Source organism: Myotis daubentonii, chromosome 3, assembly GCF_963259705.1.
Source record: "Myotis daubentonii chromosome 3, mMyoDau2.1, whole genome shotgun sequence".
Taxonomy (NCBI): domain Eukaryota; kingdom Metazoa; phylum Chordata; class Mammalia; order Chiroptera; family Vespertilionidae; genus Myotis; species Myotis daubentonii.
Genome location: NC_081842.1, coordinates 81,656,370 through 81,677,210, shown reverse-complemented (window position 1 = coordinate 81,677,210; position 20,841 = coordinate 81,656,370). Strand labels below are relative to the sequence as shown.

General features: G+C 42.0%; 1 protein-coding gene across 1 annotated transcript; it reads right to left on the bottom strand.

Moving 5' to 3' along the window:
• Positions 1-18,843: 18,843 nt before the first annotated feature.
• Positions 18,844-20,337, bottom strand: LOC132229310 (importin subunit alpha-8-like). Its single transcript, XM_059686020.1, has one exon. It carries the CDS (start codon positions 20,335-20,337, stop codon positions 18,844-18,846), a length of 1,494 nt encoding a protein of 497 aa, XP_059542003.1.
• Positions 20,338-20,841: the final 504 nt, after the last annotated feature.

The following is a 20,841-nucleotide window of genomic DNA, read 5'->3' as shown; positions in this document are numbered from 1 at the left end:
GGATTTCGTGCATGGGTGAGGTCCCTCGGAGGGACTGCAAGAGGTTGGCCAGCCACAGGAGGTTGGCTGTGGGAGCGCACTGACCACTGGGGGGCACTCCTGTGTTGAGCATCTGCCCCATGCTGGTCAGTGTGCATCATAGCGACCAGTCGACCGGTCAAGCGATCGACTGGTTGTAATGGTCGCTTAGGTTTTTATATTGTATAGATTGTGATTATTGATATTTTGGATATAATATTCAGAGATCATCACTGAGGAATTTATATTACTGTTGCTTAAGCCATCATTGCCTTAAATGTACATGCAACTTCTGGACGTCACCAATCACTTCTTCATTGTTGTTAGTAAAAGCAACATCTGGTCACTTTAGATCTTTCAGGCCTGTCTGCTTCTGTTCCTGCTAAAGCTCAAACATTCAGACTGCAGTTGGCACTACAGAGATGGGAAGCCAGGCTGGGGCCTGTTCTCCCTCCCGGGCTGTTGATAAAGCTGTCATGTCAGCCAGGTTGTGGGGCCGAATTCTGGCAAGACCAGTGTTCAGAACTTCTTAAGCTTAGCTAACTGGCACTGGATATCATCCAGGGAATGAATATGACACCCTAACTCCTTACTACATAAAAATGCACACATACATAATAACATTTCATTTGGATTTTTCTGTGATAATACTGTAGGCTATAGAAATCTCTAAATAGGATCAAATTAGAAGAAACCTAATACACTATATGCTTTGTTTAACTTGTAGATTTTTTAAATAGAAAAACTGCTAAAGTTGTCAGGCCTGTCTTTCTGGCACTTTATATAAATAGCCAGTTTTATAAAATAAATGGTATTAGAAATAAAAATTTAGACCCCTCACTTGAGAAACTAGGATCTTGAGTTTGAAATAAGAGTTCCTATGGATACTGGTGATATTAAGTGATGCTCAAGTGGTTTGCAGCTATTGAAACTCAACTAGGATCTTGCCATTCAAAGTGTGGTTGAAGGCCGTCATCATCATCATCATCGCCAGGAACTTGTTCAAAAGAAAAAAATCTCAGGTCCCTCCCCAGACCTGCGGAGAAGATTCTGCATTTTGGCAAGACCCCTAAGTGATTAGTAAACACGTTAAAATTTGAGAAGCACATGTCTAATAAAAGAGCTTTTATTTAAAGGAAACTTAGAGGAGGATTTCCTTTAAGTCAAGTCCTTTAAAATGCACAAGGTACTCCTCCTCTTGTCATTTAATTAGTGAAAGAATACCCTAATGGTAAACTTTGAAATAGTCTTAATTAAGGGGCCATTAATTAAATTTTGATACTGTCTTAATTGAAATACTACTTCCAAGGCCTTCTAAATTTCTTTATAGTTTAGTCTTTACTGCATATAAAGTGAGTTTTTAGGGATTATGGTCTATTTCATGAAGGTCAGTATAGATTATAAATTGATCCACCTTCTGGATTATAACCTAATTGCAGCTCCTCCACAACATCTGGAGACTGGGAAAAGTTATGAGGCATAGTAATAGATTATTGTAACATCTTCTTTGTCAACTAGTTTAACAAATACAAGGATTTTATTTGAATTAAAATTTTTAGGTTTTATTTTTAGATTTTATATATTCATTCATTTATTTACAAAATATTTATTAAGGCCTAAACTATTTTTTTTCTGAAAGTTATTTTTGTTCTATTTAAGAAGTGTTTTAGAATTCAATACAAATACAATTTGAGTAAAACAAAAACTTAGCAGTTGAGGATACAAAATATATATTTTATTTCTTGTCCATACTAAATAATGTGTTTTATATAGAATTGCTATATGAAATAATAATACATTAAAGCATACATATCGAGTGAGTAGTTTTTTTAAAATTTTATTTTATTGCTTAAAGTATTACAAATAGTAGTACATATGACTCATTTTATGTCTCATTTTTTTCCCCATTGACCTTCCCCCGGCCTCCCCTACCCCTCTGCACATACCCTTACCCCACCCCCAGTGTCTTGTGTCCATTGGTTATGCTTATATGCATGCATACAAGTCCTTTGATTGATCTCTTATCCCTTCCCCCAATACTCCTCAGCCTTCCCGCTATAGTTTGACAGTCTGTTCGATGCTTTTCTGCCTCTGTATCTATTTTTGTTCATCATTTTATAGTGTTCTTTATTATCCACAAATGAGTGAGATCATGTGATATTTATCTTTCTCTGACTGGTTTATTTCGCTTAGCATAATGCTCCCCTGTTCCATCCATGCTGTTGCAAATGGTAAGAATTCCTTCTTTTTTACAGCAGCGTAGTATTCCATCATGTAGATGTACCACAGTTTTCTAATCCACTCATCTGCTGATGGGCACTTAGGCTGTTTCCTAATCTTAGCTATGGTGAATAGTGTTGCTACAAGCAAGTAGTTTTAATACACCTCTCTTCAATTTTTGGTGGGAATTTGCATTTCATAATATTTAGAATTTTCATCATTAGGTACGTGTGTATGATTCACTGCATATCGTATGAAATATGTTTTATTTTCCTTCCGTAGCTTCAATAAACAGCTCTGATATTGGAACAAAGGTTTGAGTGTGTGTGTTAAGTCTGGCATACTGGGGCTTGATGTTTCCAATTATATTTTCCACTAGAAGTGTCTAAGGATATTGGTAGAGTTATTGAAAACTCTACTTTGGAAAGTGTTCACAGTATGCTTTGCAGAGCATTTGACACATTTTTGAAATAATTTATTAGCTCATGAGGGAATGTAAAGTTCTAATGGTGAGTTGCTTTGATGTTTAAAAAGAAGATCAATGGTGAAACTGAGCACCATATTCTCTTCCTCATTTTTTTTTTATGATGATCATCATAGTTTAGCAAAACTAAGAAATTTCAGACAATCTCATGTCCTGATGGTACTGTGTTGTGGCTCAGAACATGTACATCTATAATAATAAAAACATAATATGCTAATTAGACCAGACATCCTTCCAGATGACCTTCTGGATGAAGCCAGGGCTGTGAGGGCTGAGCCCCTTGCATGAATTTCATGCATTGGGTCTCTAGTATACATATATGTTGTGTTCTTAGAAATAAAGAAGAGAATGTGAGGTTATTTGATATAATTTTGATTTACTGATAACATGCACAACAAAGTCATGTAGCCACAATTACAGTTGTGTATGAGCTGCTTATTTTTAAGAAAATAGTCACAGCTGTAACCGGTTTGGCTCAGTGGATAGAGCATCAGCCTGCGGACTGAAGGGTCCCAGGTCCGATTCCGGTCAAGGGCATGTACTGTGGTTGCGGGCACATCCCCAGTGGGGGGCGTGCAGGAGGCAGCTGATCGATGTTTCTCTCTCATCGATGATTTTAACTCTCTATCCCTAATCCTTCCTCTCTGTAAAAAATCAATAAAGTATATTTAAAAAAAAGAGAAAATATTCACGGATAAATTGATACTATCTTCAAGATATTTTCATTGTCTTGTGCAATGTACAACTTGAATCTGATGTGACTATAATTTTTATATTTTTAGAAGAAATGGTTCATTTCCAAATAGAGTATTATGCTTTTATTAGTTCTCACAATCTTTCCTATTATCTCTCCTAGAAAAAGTAAAGCATCTAGACAAAAATAAATAAATCACTCAATTTCATATTGTTAGACATTACAAAGTTAGAAGATAAGTTACTGAGCTTTCAGCTCTCGCTGTTTTTTTTTAAATTCTTTATTGTTGAAAGTATTACATATGTCCCCCCCCCCCCCATTGATCCTTTCTGGCCCACCCTTACCTCCTGCCCCACCTTTCACTGTTTTAAAGTTACTTTATTTTAATTTTTTAAATTTAAATTCTTTATTGTTTAAAGTATTACATATGTCTCCTTCCCCCCGCCCCCATTGACCTCTCCCCAGCCATTCCCACCCCCAGCACATGCCCTCATCTCCCTATGTCTGTGTCCATTGGTTATGCTCCTATGCATGCATACAAGTCCTTTGGTTGATCTCTTACCCGCCCCCCTCCCTGTCTTCCCGCTGAGGTTAGACCGCCTGTTTGATGTTTCTAAGTCTCTGGATCTATTTTTATTCATCAGTTTATGTTGTTCATTATATTCCACAAATGAGTGAGATCATGTGATATTTATCTTTCTCTGACTGGCTTATTTCGTTAAGCTACTTTATATTTACCATCTTCAAAGACCCTGGAATCCAGCTTCTTCTAACACTCTGGGACTTAGTGTAGAGAGTATGAGGAAGTTCCAAATATGAGGAGACATGGAGAAAATCTATATCCTAGTACACACCTCAACACTTGTGTCATTTTAGGTTATATTTATTAGAATGAAATATAATTACATTATTCAGCACAACTTCCTTGATTGTTCATATTCCTATGGCTTGCTGGGATGGAGTTCACAAAGGCCTGGCAATGCATCAAGCATGGGCTACTAGTTTTCAGTGTTGTTCATCTCTTACTCGAGGGTGTTCTCTAAATTGCCACCATGTCAAATTATTGTAAAGCCCCAAACAAGTTCGCTATATTGTTGATTTCTCTGCTAAGGCCACAACATCAGTATGAGATACCTAGAGAATTAGCAGGCATTTTCTTGATTGTACTTTAAAAACATGTTTTTCTTAAGATACACACATTTCTGATACAAATTCCAGAAGTGGAAAAACAATAGTTTTGAACGTCAAATATGCAGAGACAGTTAATAAAATATATTAGTATATCTTGACTCTTTAGGAACATTGCCACTTTCCCCTCAAATCCAACTCTTTAAAGGTAAGTTTTAAAATTCACGTTTGGGAAGGACTAGTTGGCATTTGATGATTAAATAAATACAATGAAACATGAAGAAAACACCTAAGAAAGACAATCACATTGCTTTATTCCATGGAATAACAGCTGGGATGCTCATTTACTGTCTTTTTCAGGCTAATAAAATTTATTCTAATACAGCTTTCCAAATACCACTCTAGGAAAGCCAAGAATTTATTATTTTTTTTGCTAGAAATCAAATGACATTTTGTTTTATGGAACATGCTGATTATTTTACCATTTGGGGATAGAGTTATAGTCTAAAGAGCTGTAGAAATTCAACTACACCAAATTCAAATCACTCCTTATGCTGTGTTACTGAAAACACATAATTTAAAAGACATCTTCATTTTGTTGGTCACTAAAGTCAATGCACAGTTATTAAGAAAATGAATCAGATGACAGTTTGTCCGGTGCTTTGCTTGGTTTGGACTGTTCATCTTCTGCCCATATTTACCACTGATTGTTAGAGAGTCCCTATCTTCCTTTCTTACCTCTTCCTCATTTTTACCTAAAAGACTGTTGGGGGAAGGAGGATAATGTGCCAGTTGGTATCATATTAATTAGCCTACCCAGGGTTTCATGGGGACTAGGATTAAAGTACTAGATAAATTAAACATTAAAGAGCTGTCCTGGGGGGTGAAATGAAAAATCATATATTAACTTTCGTGCATAAAGATACTTAGAACTTTTGCCAGGTGAATCTGATGAGTGCAGATCTGGATTTTATTACTTTTGATTGGGTCTTGATGATTATGTGTACAGATGTTCCCACTGAAAACATAAATTATGCTGTTGTCTTCTTTATACCATTGATTTCAGTTATGCTTTTCTATGTGTTTTCAGTAATTAAAACAATAGTAATAGTGAAAAACTAATATTAGTTTTAGTTTTATTTAAAAATAATATTTATTGAGCATGCTTACTCTGGCCAGTAATTGTATTTTACATGTGTAAATTAAGTAATATACTATTTATAGTAGTGGGGAACATGAAAGTAGATACTGTTATTATTCCCTTTGAAGAGGTGAGGAAACTAAAGTACAGATAGGCATAGCAATTTTCCCAGGGTTATACAGCTGGAGGTATAAGTTAGGATGCTAATAAGTAGAATCAATTCCCTGCATGATATGTTTGGAATGGAGGAGGTGAAAAACCATCCACATGATCAAGTGGTGACCTCAGCTTCTTCTATTCCTTACTCAGACTGTTGGCTCAAAAGGCAGGTGAGTCACAGGTAGGCTTTCTGTGGCTATTGGCATGTGGATGGATAATTCCGGTCTACACTGCTCTGGACAGTGCACTAAAGATAAAGCATGTGGACACCATGACTCAGTTTTAGCCAATCTTCCAGCTTTTGCTTGGAAATATCCCAGGAGAATAAAACAAAGATTTTGAAATAAAAATTGTGAAAAGAATGGAAATGCTTTTGTCATTAACCTTGTCGCTTAGAGATTTTTTTTTTGGTCTAACCAGTAGCTATTGGGTAGAATAAATGAATCTAAATTTTGTCAAATTATAAATGATGACCTTTCATTTTAATGGAATATCACTCTCTCACCCCTAGCTCCCCTTTCTTCTAGTTTGGCCCTTTTGAGTTCAATTAAGAAACATGCTATTGATCAAGTTTCAGTACAAGCAAAGCTCTGTGTGATTAAAGGACAAGGCACACACGACTGTACTGTCAGTCAGCTTTTGATGGGGGATGTGATAGACATAAAAATGAAGTAGCCTGGTACATAGGCAAAGAAGAGATGATTTCTGACTTGAAGTGGAGGGACCAAAGCTTCAAGGGGAGGGCAAAATTAGGAAATATTGAGATGAAGAAGAAATATATCCTAGGTAGAGAAAACAGTGGAAGCAAAGATGGAAAATTATAGTGCATGTACAAGCTGTGGTGGGGTTGAGGTTAGAGTTGAGAAGGAGGAGGGGCAGGACAATTATATGGGGGATTGAGACAGGAGATGCTGAGCCTAAATTATGGGGGCCTTACCTATTATGTAGGGTTTAGATTTTATTCCGTGGGCAACAGAGACCATTGCAGGAAGAAGGTGGGCAAGGAATGGACTTTAGGAATCCAGCTAACTCTACCCTCAAGGCTAGATTTTTAGTGTAACTCTGTGTGAAGCATGGTTTATAGAAGGTAAAGAACAGAGGCAGAGGGTTTTTGGGAGGTCCTTAAGGAAGTTCAGGAGAGAGAGGTAACAAGGATTTGAGATCTGGAATGCAATGGGACAGGAAAAGAAGGTCCAGACTGAATGTATGTAATTGGCTATGCTGGGGGTGGAGGGTAAAGGAAAGAGGGTGGTCAATGCTTCTTGCCTCTGAGTCTTCAAGTTCTGATGAATGAGATTATCCCATGCATTTGACTGAAATAAAAAGGAACAGAGATCAACTTGTTTTGCCTTGTTGTTTGTTTTTGCAGTGGTTGTTCACAGGGAGGAGATTACTTCTTAAAATAATCTGATAATATGTCTTTCATGTTTTTATTTGATACATTTTGAAGGAGTAAAATAGAAAAAACAATCTATAAACATTTATTATTAGATAAAACTAGTAGAATATAAAATGATGAAGGGATTCTTGGGACATGTTTGTTTTTCTGAAGCAGGTAAAAAAAAGCAACCAATTCAACTGTAGTTGGACCACCTGATGCTAGGCAGGGGCTGTTCCTCATGTTCTGGAGCATGGAGAGTGGGGACTCTGACCAACAGGCCCAAAGAAGAACAGGTTGTGCAGTATTCTAATTCATTTCTTGATGACTGGCAGAAAACATGGTTGTATAAAACAAGTGGATGAGAGAACAATTGTTCTTAAAGATCTTAAGTATTGCCTTGATCTGAGATGTAGTAATTCTATGAAAAAATACTGGTAAGCAGCCTCACCAATTGTTTTAAAAAACATTTTTATCGATTACAGGGAGGAAGGGAGAGGGAGAGAGAGACAGAAACATCAATGATGAGAGAGAATCATGGATGGGCTGCCTCCTACACATCCCCCACTGGGGACAGAGCCCACAACCCAGGCATGTGCCCTAACAGGAATCGAACCAGGGACCCTTCAGTCGGCAGGAAGACGTTCTATCCACTGGGCCAAACCAGCTGGGCCAGCCTCACCAACTTATGTCATTCGACACAAATACCTTCCTGAGCTTTTCCATGGGGAAGATGAAGATGTTAACACATTATCTTTCCTTTAGTGGTGATGGATTTATACTAGTATTTGTACTAGTATTGATCACTCCTATTCTTTGCCCAGTTCTTTAAAACTTATAGCCAACGTTTAAAAAACAGTTGTTTGGAGTTAGAGAAACAGTCTACAGATATGTAACTAACTGGACTCTTTATATATAGCTTGAAACCCATGACATTGACTCCATTTGCCCCACACCCTGAATAAGAGAGTCAGCTGTCAGACCCAAGAACACTGACTACTTATCAGTTCCTGGACACAGGCACTCCAGGAGAGAGCTTGCTTAAGATAACACAACCAATGCTGAGAGATTTTCAGGTTTGGAGCAAATTAACTTTTGGGTTAATTACAAAGGTTGGAAAAGGGGGTAGGATTATAATAAACCAAATTAGTAGATATTTATAAAATTAATAAATAAACTAATATTATTTCAGCTTTATTTTTAGCAAAACATATTAAAAATAAATTAAAATTTCTGGAATGGAGGATGAATTAAATAAACATTGGTAGGTTTATATAATGGAGTATTAGGGTGCTGTTCTCACTCATATGTAGAATCTAATGAACAAAATAAACTGATGAACAAAATAGATCCAGAGACATAGAACCATGGAACAGATTGTTGAATCTCAGAGGGAAGGTGGGGGTGGGTGGGTGGGTGGGAAGAGATCAATCAAAGAATTTGCATACATATATGGATAACCCATGGACATGAATAGTGTGGTAAAGGCCTGGGGTGGGGGACAGGCTAGAAGGAGTCAATGGGAGGAAATTGAGGGACATATGTAATACTTACAACAGTGAAGATTTTTTAAAATGATGTTTAAGACTAATGACTGAAAAAATGTCACAATATATTATAGAGAAAAAAAATCTATAGATCAGGATTAAGAATGACTTTATTCTTTTGCTTGACTATATTTCTACAATTTCTACAATAAACTGTATTATTTTGGTAATCCTATATAATAAAATGCTAATATTGCAAATCGACCGAATGGCGGAATGACCAGTTGCTATGACACACACTAACCACCAGGGGGCAGATGCTCAATGCAGGAGCTGCCCCCTGGTGGTCAGTGCACTCTCACAGGGGGAGCGCCGCTCAGCCAGAAGCTGGGCTCACAGCTGGCAAGTGCAGCAGCGGTGGTGGGAGCCTCGCGGGCCTCCGCAGCAGCACTAAGGATGTCCAACTGCTGTGGGGAGCAGGCCTAAGCTGACAGGTGGACATCCCTTGAGGGGTCCTGGACTGCGAGAGGGCACAAACCAGGCTGATGGACCCTCCAAGTGCATGAATTTCATGCACTGGGCCTCTAGTAAAGTAATAAGAATTCACACAAGAGATGAGTGATATTGCCTCCAAACACTATTAAGCCTCTTTAAATGCTGACATCCAAGGAAGGTCTAACACTGCTTTCTGTTGCCTTTGCTCTGCCCAGTGTTCATGTGTTAAGTCATGAAAGGCTTTGTGATGGGCTGTCCAGGTTGAGTTAAAAATCCTGAAAGGCTATGGGGAGGTTTATTCACTGAAGCAGTGTTTATAATAAAATGCAATCGATGCAACATTGGTTAAAAAAACCCAATCAACTGTATAATCTAATCTAATAAAAGAGAAACATGGTAATTGGCGTACGACCGCTACCCTTCCCATTGGCTAATCAGGGAGATATGCAAATTAACTGTCAGCCAAGATGGCGGCCGGCAGCCAGGCAGCTTGAAACTAACATGAGGCTTGCTTGCTTCAGTGACGGAGGATTCCAATGTTCCCCGCCTGCCTTGCCGGCCTCTGAGCCTGCAGTTTGAAACATTTTAACAAATATAGAAGCTAAACAAAACCCCAGAAACCAGCTTTCAGGGAGCTGGGATCTCAGAGCTGGAGTCAGAGCTGGAGTTATACATTGTTTCGATTACCTACTTTCAGCAGCGGAGGCCTAAGAGCTGGAGCCTCAGAGCTAAAGCTGGCCCAGAATTTAAAAAAGAAAAAGAAAAAAAGGAGCGGTTGGGAGCTTCCGTCACCCGCCAGCCTGAAAACAGCCCTCAGCCCCTCACCCAGACTGGCCAGGCACCCCAGTGGGGACCCCCACCCTGAAGGATGTGTGACCAGCTGCAAACAGCCCTCAGCCCCTCACCCAGGCTGGCCAGGCACCCCAGTGGGGACCCCAACCCTGATCCATAACACCCTTCAGGGCAAACCAGCCAGCCCCACCCATGCACCAGGCCTCTATCCTATATAGTAAAAGGGTAATATGCCTCCCGGCACTGGGATCAGCGTGACAGGGGGCAGTGCCCAAACCCCCTGATCTCCCTGCGGCTCTGTGTGTGACAGGAGGTGGGGCCACAACCTCCCTATCCGTCCTGCTCTGTTCATGACAGGGGAAGGCGCTCCAACCTCCTGATCAGCCCTGCTCTGTTCCTGATACGGGGGAGCTCCCCAACCCCTGATCGGCCCTGCTCTGTGTGTGACAGGGTGCGGCGCCCCAACCCCCCCCCCCATGGGCCCTGCTCTGTGTGTGACAGGGTAGAGCCATAACCTCCCCACTAGCCCTGCCCTGAGTGTGAGAGTGGTGGCATCCCAACCCCCTGATCGGCCCTGCTCTGTGGGTGATAGAGGGTGGCACCCCAACCCACTGATCTGCCCTGCTCTGTGTGTGACAGGGGGCGGTGCCCCAACTCCCCTATCGGCCCTACTCTCTGAGTGACAGGGGGGAGCTCCTCAACCCCCTGATGGGCCCTGCTCTGTGCGTGACAGGGGCTGGCGCTGCAACCTCCCCATCGACCCTGCCTTGAGTGTGACAGAGGGCGGTGCCCCAACTCCCCAATCGGCCCTACCCTGAGTGTGACTGGGGGTGGCATCGCAACCTCCCGATCCGCCCTGCTCTGTGCATGACAGGGGGCGACGCCCCAACTCCCCAATCGGCCCTGCTCTGAGCCCGACCAGGGGCTGCACCTAGGGATTGGGCCTGCCCTCTGCCACCCGGGAGCAGGCCTAAGCCAGCAGGGCGTTATCTCCCGAGGGGTCCCAGACTGCGAGTGGGCACAGGCCAGGCTGAGGGGCTCCCTCTTCCCCCCGAGTGCACAAATTTTTGTGCACCGGGCTTCTAGTCTCTCTATATAAAACCCTAATATGCAAATAGACTAAATGGCTGAACAACTGAACAACTGAACAACTGAACAACTAGTCTCTATGACATGCACTGACCACCAGGGGGTGTGCTTGAAACATGGTGGGCATCAGCAGCAGGTGTCAGAGCTCGAAACATGGTGGGTGTTGGTCACGGCAGGATAGTGGAGCAGGTGAGTGAGGGCACCAGACCAAGGTGGGGCACCGGTTGCTGTCATTGGGGTGAGCTTCTGGTGGTTACTGAAAATTCTTTGTTTCTGTGCACAGTCGTCCCACCAGGCACTGGCACATGCTGCCAGGGCTGGCCCCTGCTCGCACCCACTACCGGGGCTGGCCCCACTTGCACCCACTGCTGGCACTGGAGCTGCCACTTGCACCGCTGCTGGTGCCTGGTGCCGGCCCCAATCGCTTGGTGCTCTTAGCGGTGCGAGCAGCAGCTGCAGGCCCTGATCGCCTCTGAGGGCTTCTCCACCTCTCCTTGCTCCTGAGGGGTGATTGGGGCAGCAGCGGCCACTTGCACCTGACAGTGCTGTCCCCACTCTCACCAACTGCTGGTGCTGGCCCAATCTCTCTGCGCCATCAGTGGGTGTGGGCAGGGCTGGCACAGTCAATGCGTGGGAGCAGTGGTGGTGGGATCAGGGCTGCCGGCAGACAGGGGACCGGGGGCTGTGGTGGGAGGAGCTGGGCTGAGACCTGCCCCTGTGCCCACCGCCACCTTGTGGCCCACAGCTCCTTTCAAGGTGCATGGATTCATGCACTGGGCCCCTAGTAACTATCATCAGTAGTACAATGGCGAGTTTATAAAGTTTGAGCTCCTTTATCTCCTTGGATCACCCAGAGGTTTCACTACTTTAACTTTGCCTATAAAAATAGTTTGGCCTGTTTTAGTCAAACAGATTGTCAAACTGCAGCGGGAAGGCCGGGGAGGGTTGGGGGGCAGGAGGTAGGGGGGTAAGAGATCAACTAAAGGACTTGTATGCATGCATATAAGCATAACCAATGGACATAAGACACTGGGGGATAGGGGAGGTTAGGGGACTGTCTAGGGCGGGGGGATAAAATGGATACATATGTAATACCCTTTGTAATACTTTAAGCAATAAAAAAAAAAATAGTTTGGCCTGTTTTAGTAAAGCAACTTTCTCACATTTTCTTGGCATGTCTGTTTCTGTCCCCCCACCTAACTGAGAGCAATAGATGAGCATGAGCTTTCCTTCTTTCACCAAAATTTGTTGGTATCAATGGAAGAATTCTGGCTCAGTTCATGATCTCTATGTAAACAGTATTTTTATTCTAAACAAGTTAAAAATGCAACTTTCCATTAGCACAAATTTGGCCAAAAATCTCATTATAGAGGGAAGTGATTGCTGGTGAGTAAAGAGAAGAGTAAAGTAGTAGTTAAAGACAGGACAATGCCATGATCTTTAAATTTATGTTTCTTTTTTTTGCTTCTATAAGTAACAGAACCATTGAAGAAGAGAAAGCAAGTGAATATAATTGAGACAGTAGATCATTTCTACCTCATTATCCTAGAACCAAACTTGACATCCTATATAATAAAGATGTAATATGCAAATGGTCATTACGTAATGACCAACCGCGTAATGACCGGATCACAGATCAACAGGAGGGTGGCGCAGCCATCTATAAGGGGGCGGTGGAGAGCTACAGGAGGGGGCAGGGCAGCAAGCTATGAGGGGAGGGGGTGGCAGGCGGAGAGCTACAGGAGGGTGGCAGTGAGCTACTGGTGCACAGATTTGTGAGCAGGGCTACTAGTATAATTATATAAAAACTTGTACCAGAAACTCCTAAATATTTACTCTCTCTCTGACTGGTTCTCTCTAGTTTGCTGGCATAGATTGGTTGCCTTTCAGTTAGGTAGGCAGCTCAGATGCCTAAATTCTTAGTCTCTTAAACTCCCCTATCAGGATATCCAGCTCTGCATATTCTAGTTCCTGCTGAAGTTTAGGTATTTGTGAATATTTCATATCTACCAAGTCATATGTACACATTTATCTTACCCAAGGAATTTAGGAGTTAAGGTACAAGAACTGTTTCTAAGCTTAAATGATTTTATTGTTGGAGCACATAGCCTGATTAAGTTAATCTGCAAAACCTCTTTTGCACAACACAAGAAATACAGAAGGTTAATTGTCTGAGATTTTCCACTTTTCAATTAGTATTGATATCATTATTTTTAAAGTTACAAATGGTGTACTCTGATTACAGAACGTATGTTGGAAAATGGGCTATAACCAGCAATATCTGAATTTAGATCTCTTTTGTCTATGGGAGTGAATGATTTCTAGTTTTAATTCTAAAGTCTTAGGAAAAAAACTATTATAGGTACCTGATATCCAAAGATGATCTCCCCCTGGTATTTATGCCTGTATCAGTTTCTTATTGCTGCTGTAACACATTGCTATGGGTTTTGTGGCTTAAACAACAAAAACATATATTATCTTACAGTTCTGTAGGACATAAATGCATTGGGTCTCGTTGTTCTAACATCGGCGAGTCAGCAGTACCATGTTCCTTTCTGGAGGCTCTAGGGAAGAATTCATTTTTGCGTCTTTTCCAGCTCCTAGAGGCTGCCCACATTCCTTGGCTCGTGGTCCCTTCCTCCATTTTCAAGCTAGCAATGACAGGTCAATCCCTGCTCATGCTGCCATCTCTGTTTCTCGGGAGCTGAGAAAGATTTCCCATTTTGAAGTGCTCACCTGATTAGATTAGGCACACGTGGGTAACAGGCTGCTCTCTCCCTAGCTCAAGGTCCATACCTCTAATCACATCTGCAAAATCCCTTTTGCCATGTAAGGTAACATATTTTGAAATTCAGAAATCTTGCCCTAGCCCGTTTGGCTCAGTGGATAGAGCATCAGCCTGCAAACTGAAGGGTCCCGAGTTCGATTCCGGTCAAGGGCACATCCCTGGGTTGCAGGCTCAATCCCCAGTGGGAGGCGTGCAGGAGGCAGCCAATCAATGATTCTCTCTCATCATTGATGTTTCTCTCTCTCCCTCTCCCTTCCTCTCTGAAGACAATAAAAAAATATTTTTAAAAAAAGAAATTCAGCAATCTCACTAGATTTTATTCTAGGTATTTATTTATTCTAGACAGAATTTATTTCAATATGTCTTCTGATGACCAGTGTGCTCTTTCACTCTGAACATTGAAGTATTTTGTTGGTCAGGAAAAAAAAAATCTATTTTATTCCTGTGATTTTCATTACAATTGTTTTTCTCCAACTACCCAGTCCTCCCCAGAGTTCCTAACATATAGTGCTCAAAGTGTGGACCCTGGGGACCCTGTTAGAAATGGAGATTCTTGACACCCTCAGACCTGCTGAGTCAGACACTTTAAGGATGGGGCCCAGGAGTTTGTGTTTGAACATGCTCTTCAGGTAAACCTGATATATGCTCAACTTTGAGTCTAGCAACCCACTGAACATTGAGAGATAATAATAAGCTGTTGCCGTGAGATAAAATAACCAGCCTGGACGGTTAGCTAACAGTCTCTATCATCCATCTATTCTCATGAAGGCGAGATCGCAGAGGAGCTTTCTGTCCTCCCTGAAATTTCAGGCTTAGCTCTCTCTTGTATCCTGATGACAATGCTTTTTCTAACTGTGTTTTTCCTACGAGGATGCAAGCAGAAATGTCAAGAATCCTCTGACCTTTTTTTAAGCAACTGATGCCCTTTCTTTTGAATCCATTGCCAACAGCCTTTAGTTCCCTGTGTCTGGTGGAGACTGCCTTGGTGGACACTGGCTGGGTCATTGCCTTGGGTCCCGTTGTGAGTGTTGTTGCATGATGCCCTGTTGGTCAGCTCACAGTGCTCCTGGGCCACTGGATGTGGGAGAGGGGGAGCGTTTGGCCAGTTCCTTTAACACACACAATTTTGAGAGTGGCAAATAGGTAGATTTTAAATGAGATAATGTTTCACTAGTTTATTCCCCAGATTTACAAATTAATCACATATAAATTGAGATACAGGTGAATTGCCCAGCATTGGTTCTTGGTAATATTGATAATATTGCCAAAAAGCTTTTTGTAACACTCCCTCACAAAAGGCAAATGGGGAGAGACTCCAAATGGTTTTAAAATTCTTGACTATATTGATTACTAAAATAAATGAGTATACCAACACCATCTTGTGAGTTATTACATAAACAGGACGAGCCTTCATTTCCAGTGGAAAGAAGGCAGGGCATGAGCTGTGGGGGTAGGTAGCTTGTATCCCAGCTCTGCTACTTGCCAGCTGTGTGTTCTTGGACAAATCACATGATCGCTAATAGTCTCATGCTCTCCGAGCTAAGCTAGATGGGCATCTACTAGGTGTCCTGGTTAATAATGGCAGATTTTGTAATCAAAGAAAACACGATAATTTCCAGAGAAACATCAAAGTCATGTCCATCGCTAGCTACACAGTTTCCCCATCTTTCAGGTAATTTGTGGATACTGTCCCAATAGAACTTTTCTTGTTTTGAGGCAAACCATTCAGAGACCCAATTTTCCACTTCTTCGTATGTTCTGAAGTGCTGCTCAGATAGTGTGTGTGCCATCGATCGGAACAAGTGGTAATCTGAAGGAGCAACGTCTGGTGAATATGGCAGGTGGGATAATACTTCCCAGACAAGATCTTTTAATGTGTGTTTAACTGGTTTTGAAGTGTGTGATGGTGCGTCATCTTGAAGCAAAATTACTTTGCCGTGTCTTCTGGCACATTCTGGTCATTTTATGATCAAAGCGTGGTTCAAATTGATTATTTGTTGTTGGCAGTGATCAGAATTAACGGTTTCACCTAATCTTAGAAGCTCATCATACACCACACCTTCCTGATCCCACCAAACGCAGAGCATTGTCTTCTTTCTGAAGCGATGTGGCCTTGCAGTCGATGTTGATGGTTGACCTGGATCAACCCAAGAATTTGTGCATTTGGGATTCTCAAAATAAATCCACTTTTCATCGCCAGTCACAATTTGATACAAAAAAGACTTTCTTTCTTGCCGTTGAAGCAACATTTTACTGATGACTTTATGGTTTTCCATTTGTCTTTCGGTCAGTTGATGTGCCACCCATTTTCCTTCCTTTGAAATCTTTCCCATTGCTTGTAAATGATTGGAAATTTTTTGTTGAGCAATGTTTAATCTTTCTGCAAGTTGTTTTTGAGTTTGACACACATCTTCATCCAATAATGCTTCTAATTGTTGGTCTTCAAAGTTTTTCAGATGACCTGGACGTTCTTTGTCTTTCACATCGAAATCATCACTTTTAAAGCGTTTAAACCAGCGTTCACAAGTATCTTGAGATGGAGCATGTTCACCGTAAGCTTCCCAAAGTATATGATAACTTTTTCTTCAAAATAATGAATTAAAACTTCCCGCAAATGCTCTTTTTTTGGCACGAAATTTGACATTTTTAAGGATAAAAATATCTATGATGTTAACACCTTCAACAAATTTGACATATGAAGTTTTGAAGCTTGCTGTCAATACAACAAAATAGCATACATATAAAATTGCATATATATCAACATATGTGTAACTCCATCCATTGGAAAAAATCCTCATTATTAACTGGTACACCTAGTAAATGACCTTATCTCTAAATTTCAGTTTCCTTTTCTGTCACAGGAGGCTAGTAATACCTATCTTGCCAGATAGTTTATTAAGGTCAAACATGACATTTTATGGAGAGCAGTATAACAGAGAGGGGACTCTGTACTCAAAGTTGGGTTTGAATCTAGCTCTTCCTGTTGGTAGCTACAAACACTTGGGCATTTTCTTAACCTCTCTGCATTAGTTGCTGCAATAACAATGCTGCAATAACAAGCAATCTCCAGAACTCAGAGACTTAACATAATTTTATTTCTCACTCCTAATGCAAGCCAGAGGTGGGGAGGGCAGAGCGCTGCTCCAGAGAGTCAATCAGGCCCCACCATCTGGTAGCTGCGTCTGGAATGTGGAGGTTCCCCTCACAGTAACTGGGGAAAAAGAAACTGGACTGTGTGGGCTCTTTACTGCCTCACCCCAGAAGTGACACATCTTATTTTCACTCACACTGCTTCATCCAGGCTACTGGTATCAGCAGGTCAAATGGTATTCACACTTAATTTTCACATATATGAAATTACCCTTCCTATTTCTACAAAATAATATGCTTGTATAATAAAATTCTTAGAAGGACACACGCATTAATGATGGTAACCTTTGGAAAGTGGGATTAAGGGATGTGTTCACTTTTTCTTAACATACTTCTACCGTGGGTCCTTGACTTACGAGTGTCCCGACTAACGAGTTTTTTGAGATACCAGCTGTCTCTCGGAGGATTTTTTGCATTGAGTTGACAGAGTAATTTGAGTTAACGCGCTCCTTAACGAGCTCGGTCTCAGAATGAATTAAACTCGTAAGTCAAGGCCCCGCTGTATAGTGTTTGAGTGGTTTACAAAACATTATTAATTCTGTAATAAAAACATAGAATTCTGTAAATGAAACACAAATGACTCAAATTTTACATATTGTGTTGCAACATTTCCTCAGTGTTGTCATTATGTTGCTTACAGGAAAGGAGAAAGGGAAATGTAGGATGGGTCTAATAATGGTATTTACCTCTGTTACCTCTTCCCAGAACAACTCCGCCTCAGCTCTTTCAGCTCTCAGCTAAAATGTCTTCATTTCAGAGAGGGCTTTTCTACGACCTTAAATAAAAGAGCCCCTCCCCCACGGTGTTTTCATCATCTTCCTTACCCTCCTTTATTTTTCTACACTTCATGACTTAGCACCACCAGATATGTTATGTATTTACTTGTTTACTTGTAATTGTCTGTTTCCCTTCCTAAGTCTTCTGGAGAATGGTGCCCTGTCTATTTGTTTATGGCTGTATCTCCAGGTCGAGCATAGGAACTGAAATATAGGAGATAGTCATATGTATCTATGACTTTTTTTGTTTGTTCACAATATTCACAATGTTTTTTTATTTTTATTAATCCTCACCTGAGGATATTTTTCTATTGATTCTTAGAGAGAGTGGAAGGGAGGGGAGAGGAGAGAGAGACATTGATTTGTTTTTCCACTTCTTTATGCATTCATTGGTTGATTCTTATATGTGCCCGACTGCGGATTGAACCCACAGCCCTGGTGTATCTGTAGGACACACTAACCAACTGAGCTACCCAGTCCTCTCTCCTGAGAACTGCTTCTCCTTAGGCCAGGGGTATTTTTGGACTCTTTCCTCAAACCTGTCACTGGTTCTACTAGTATACACTCCCTCCCCAATTATTTCCACATGACAGGAGTGTAACCTTCTAATTAGTCTTTTGAATAGTTTTAAAAAATATATTTTTATTGATTTCAAAGAGGAAGGGAGAGAGAGAGAGAAACATCAATGATGTGAGAGAATCATTGATTGGATGCCTCCTGGACAGCCCCGCCCCCCCACCCCCGCCCGGGGATTGAACCCACAACCTGGATATGTGCCTTGATGGGGAATTGAACTGTGACCTCCTGGTTCATAGATCGATGCTCAATCACTGAACAAAACGGCCAGGCTTGAGTAGATTTTTTTTTTTTTTTTTGAGTGTGAAAAATTTTATTAGCATTCAGTTTTAAAAGCATTATACCCGTGATACACCAAAATATAGGAGTGTTGCTTCTTAAAGAAGTTACCCTTTAGGGTTTGGTCCTTGGTTTAGAAGTTGTGGAGCTTTGGTAGTTTTATTTTAAGTGCTTTATGCATTCATGATCTTAGTCCAAGGATTGTAATATTGGTCCACTATCTTCTTCCTCAGAGAAGTACTTCTCAATAATGTTCATAGCAGTCAGGGCAACGTGAGGGTTCTCATGAAATTGCAAGGTTTTGATTCTATCAACCCCACCAGGTTCCTCGATCAGAAGACACAGGCATTCCTTCTTAGAAAGCTTCTCTGCTGCCTGGAGGAGAAAAGAGATGATGTCAAGGATGATGAGAACAAATTTGGCGTCTGGGATGGTGAGCAGGTTCACCAGTGGCTCCAAGACTCCAGAATAGGCAAGGTGGATCAGCTGACGCACGGTGCCCCCATTTGTGAAGTTAGCCACCACCCAGAGAGCCTCCTTCCGGACTTTAAACTCTCCATTTTTCAGCAGAGCCAACATGGGCGGCAGGACGTTGCAGTCGATCAGCTGCTGGATGTGCTGCTGCGGCCCCGCGGCCACATTGCTCAGGGTCCAGGCTGCCTCCTTCTGGATGGAGGACTTGGGGTACAGCAGGAGCTGGGGCAGCACACTCAGTATTCCCGCCTCAATGGCCAGCTGGGTCTGGTGATCGCTTCCCGTGACGATGTTCCCCACAGTGCGGAGAGAGGGGGTCAAGATATTGAGTTCTGAGCTGGTCATGAGCTGAACCAGCCTGGGCAACACCCCCATGTCAACCACTTGGCCAATGCGCTCGATGCAGCTCTCGGTGAGGTAGGACAGAGCCCAGCAGGTGTCAGAGAGCACCTCATTGTCTTGGTGCTGCAGGAGCTGGGAGAGGACGGGCAACATTTGCTCCACAGCTTTTTTGCAGGGGTACGGGTTCCTGTTTCGGCACAGGTTGGACAGGGTCCATGTGATGTTCCGCAGAAACGTAATTGGTGTGGTTGATGATATCAGGGCCAGTAGATGTGGGATGGCATTACTCGAGATAACAGAGTCTCTGAATTCTGCACCATCACCTGCTATATTACCAAGGGCCCACACTGCCTGTTCACACACAGTTAGGTTGGGGGAAGACAGGAGCTCAACCAAGGGCTTGACGGCGCCCCCTTCCACAACAGCTCGAGTCTGGTCTGAGGTCCCTGAAGCAATGTTGGTCAGAGCCCATGCTGCCTCAAACTGCAAACAGGGATGCAATGATGATGCCAGGAATTCCACCAGCTTTGGAATGAGTCCTGCTTCAACAACCCATTTTAGAGGAGGATTCTTTTCCCGGGACAGCATTTTCCTGGCTGCCTGGGTGGCCTGGAAACATATGATGGGATCTGAGGCATTCACACCACTGATTATTTCTTCCAGCGTGAGCTTGACCCCTTTGGTTTCTTCTCCAGAAGCGGAGTGAGAGCAGAGATTGGTGATATTTCTTCTCTTTAAGACCTGCTCATCTTTCTTGGCCTTTCGGAGCTGCACGTTGACTGCTATCCGGTGCTGTCGAATCATAGATGCATCTTTGCCTCGGTATTTAAATTTTCTCATCCTGTCTTCTGGAGCTTCTAACGACATATTGACTGGAAGAAGTAGACCACCTGAACAAGAGCAAGGTGTCTGGTCCGTTCCTGGGAAGAGGCCTCAGGGAGGACACGGCCACACCAGGAGCCGGGCACCTCACACAGGATGGGCACCGCCCACTTATTACTCACCTGCAGGGAGCTCTTGAGTAGATTTTTTAAAGTATGCATTAGTTATGCTTCTATGTGCAGTATAGTCTTTGAAATCCAGCAGCTCAGTTAGGTAAAGAAAGCTTTTTTTTTTGTAATAAATTTTATAAGATGCAGCTAGAGTAAATATTTTATCAAATCACATGCCTTATCAATTAAGAAAAATAGCAACAAAACTCTTTGCCTTTGGCCTTTGGTGTATCTGTTGCTGAAAGCTACTCTTTAGTCTCTGCAGCTAGTTTAGTTAATGATATTAGTTCCAACAATAATAACTATCAACACAAGTATTTACTGTTCCCTGTTTCATTCTGTTGCCCATCTGATTTGATTCTCTCTTATTCATAGATTT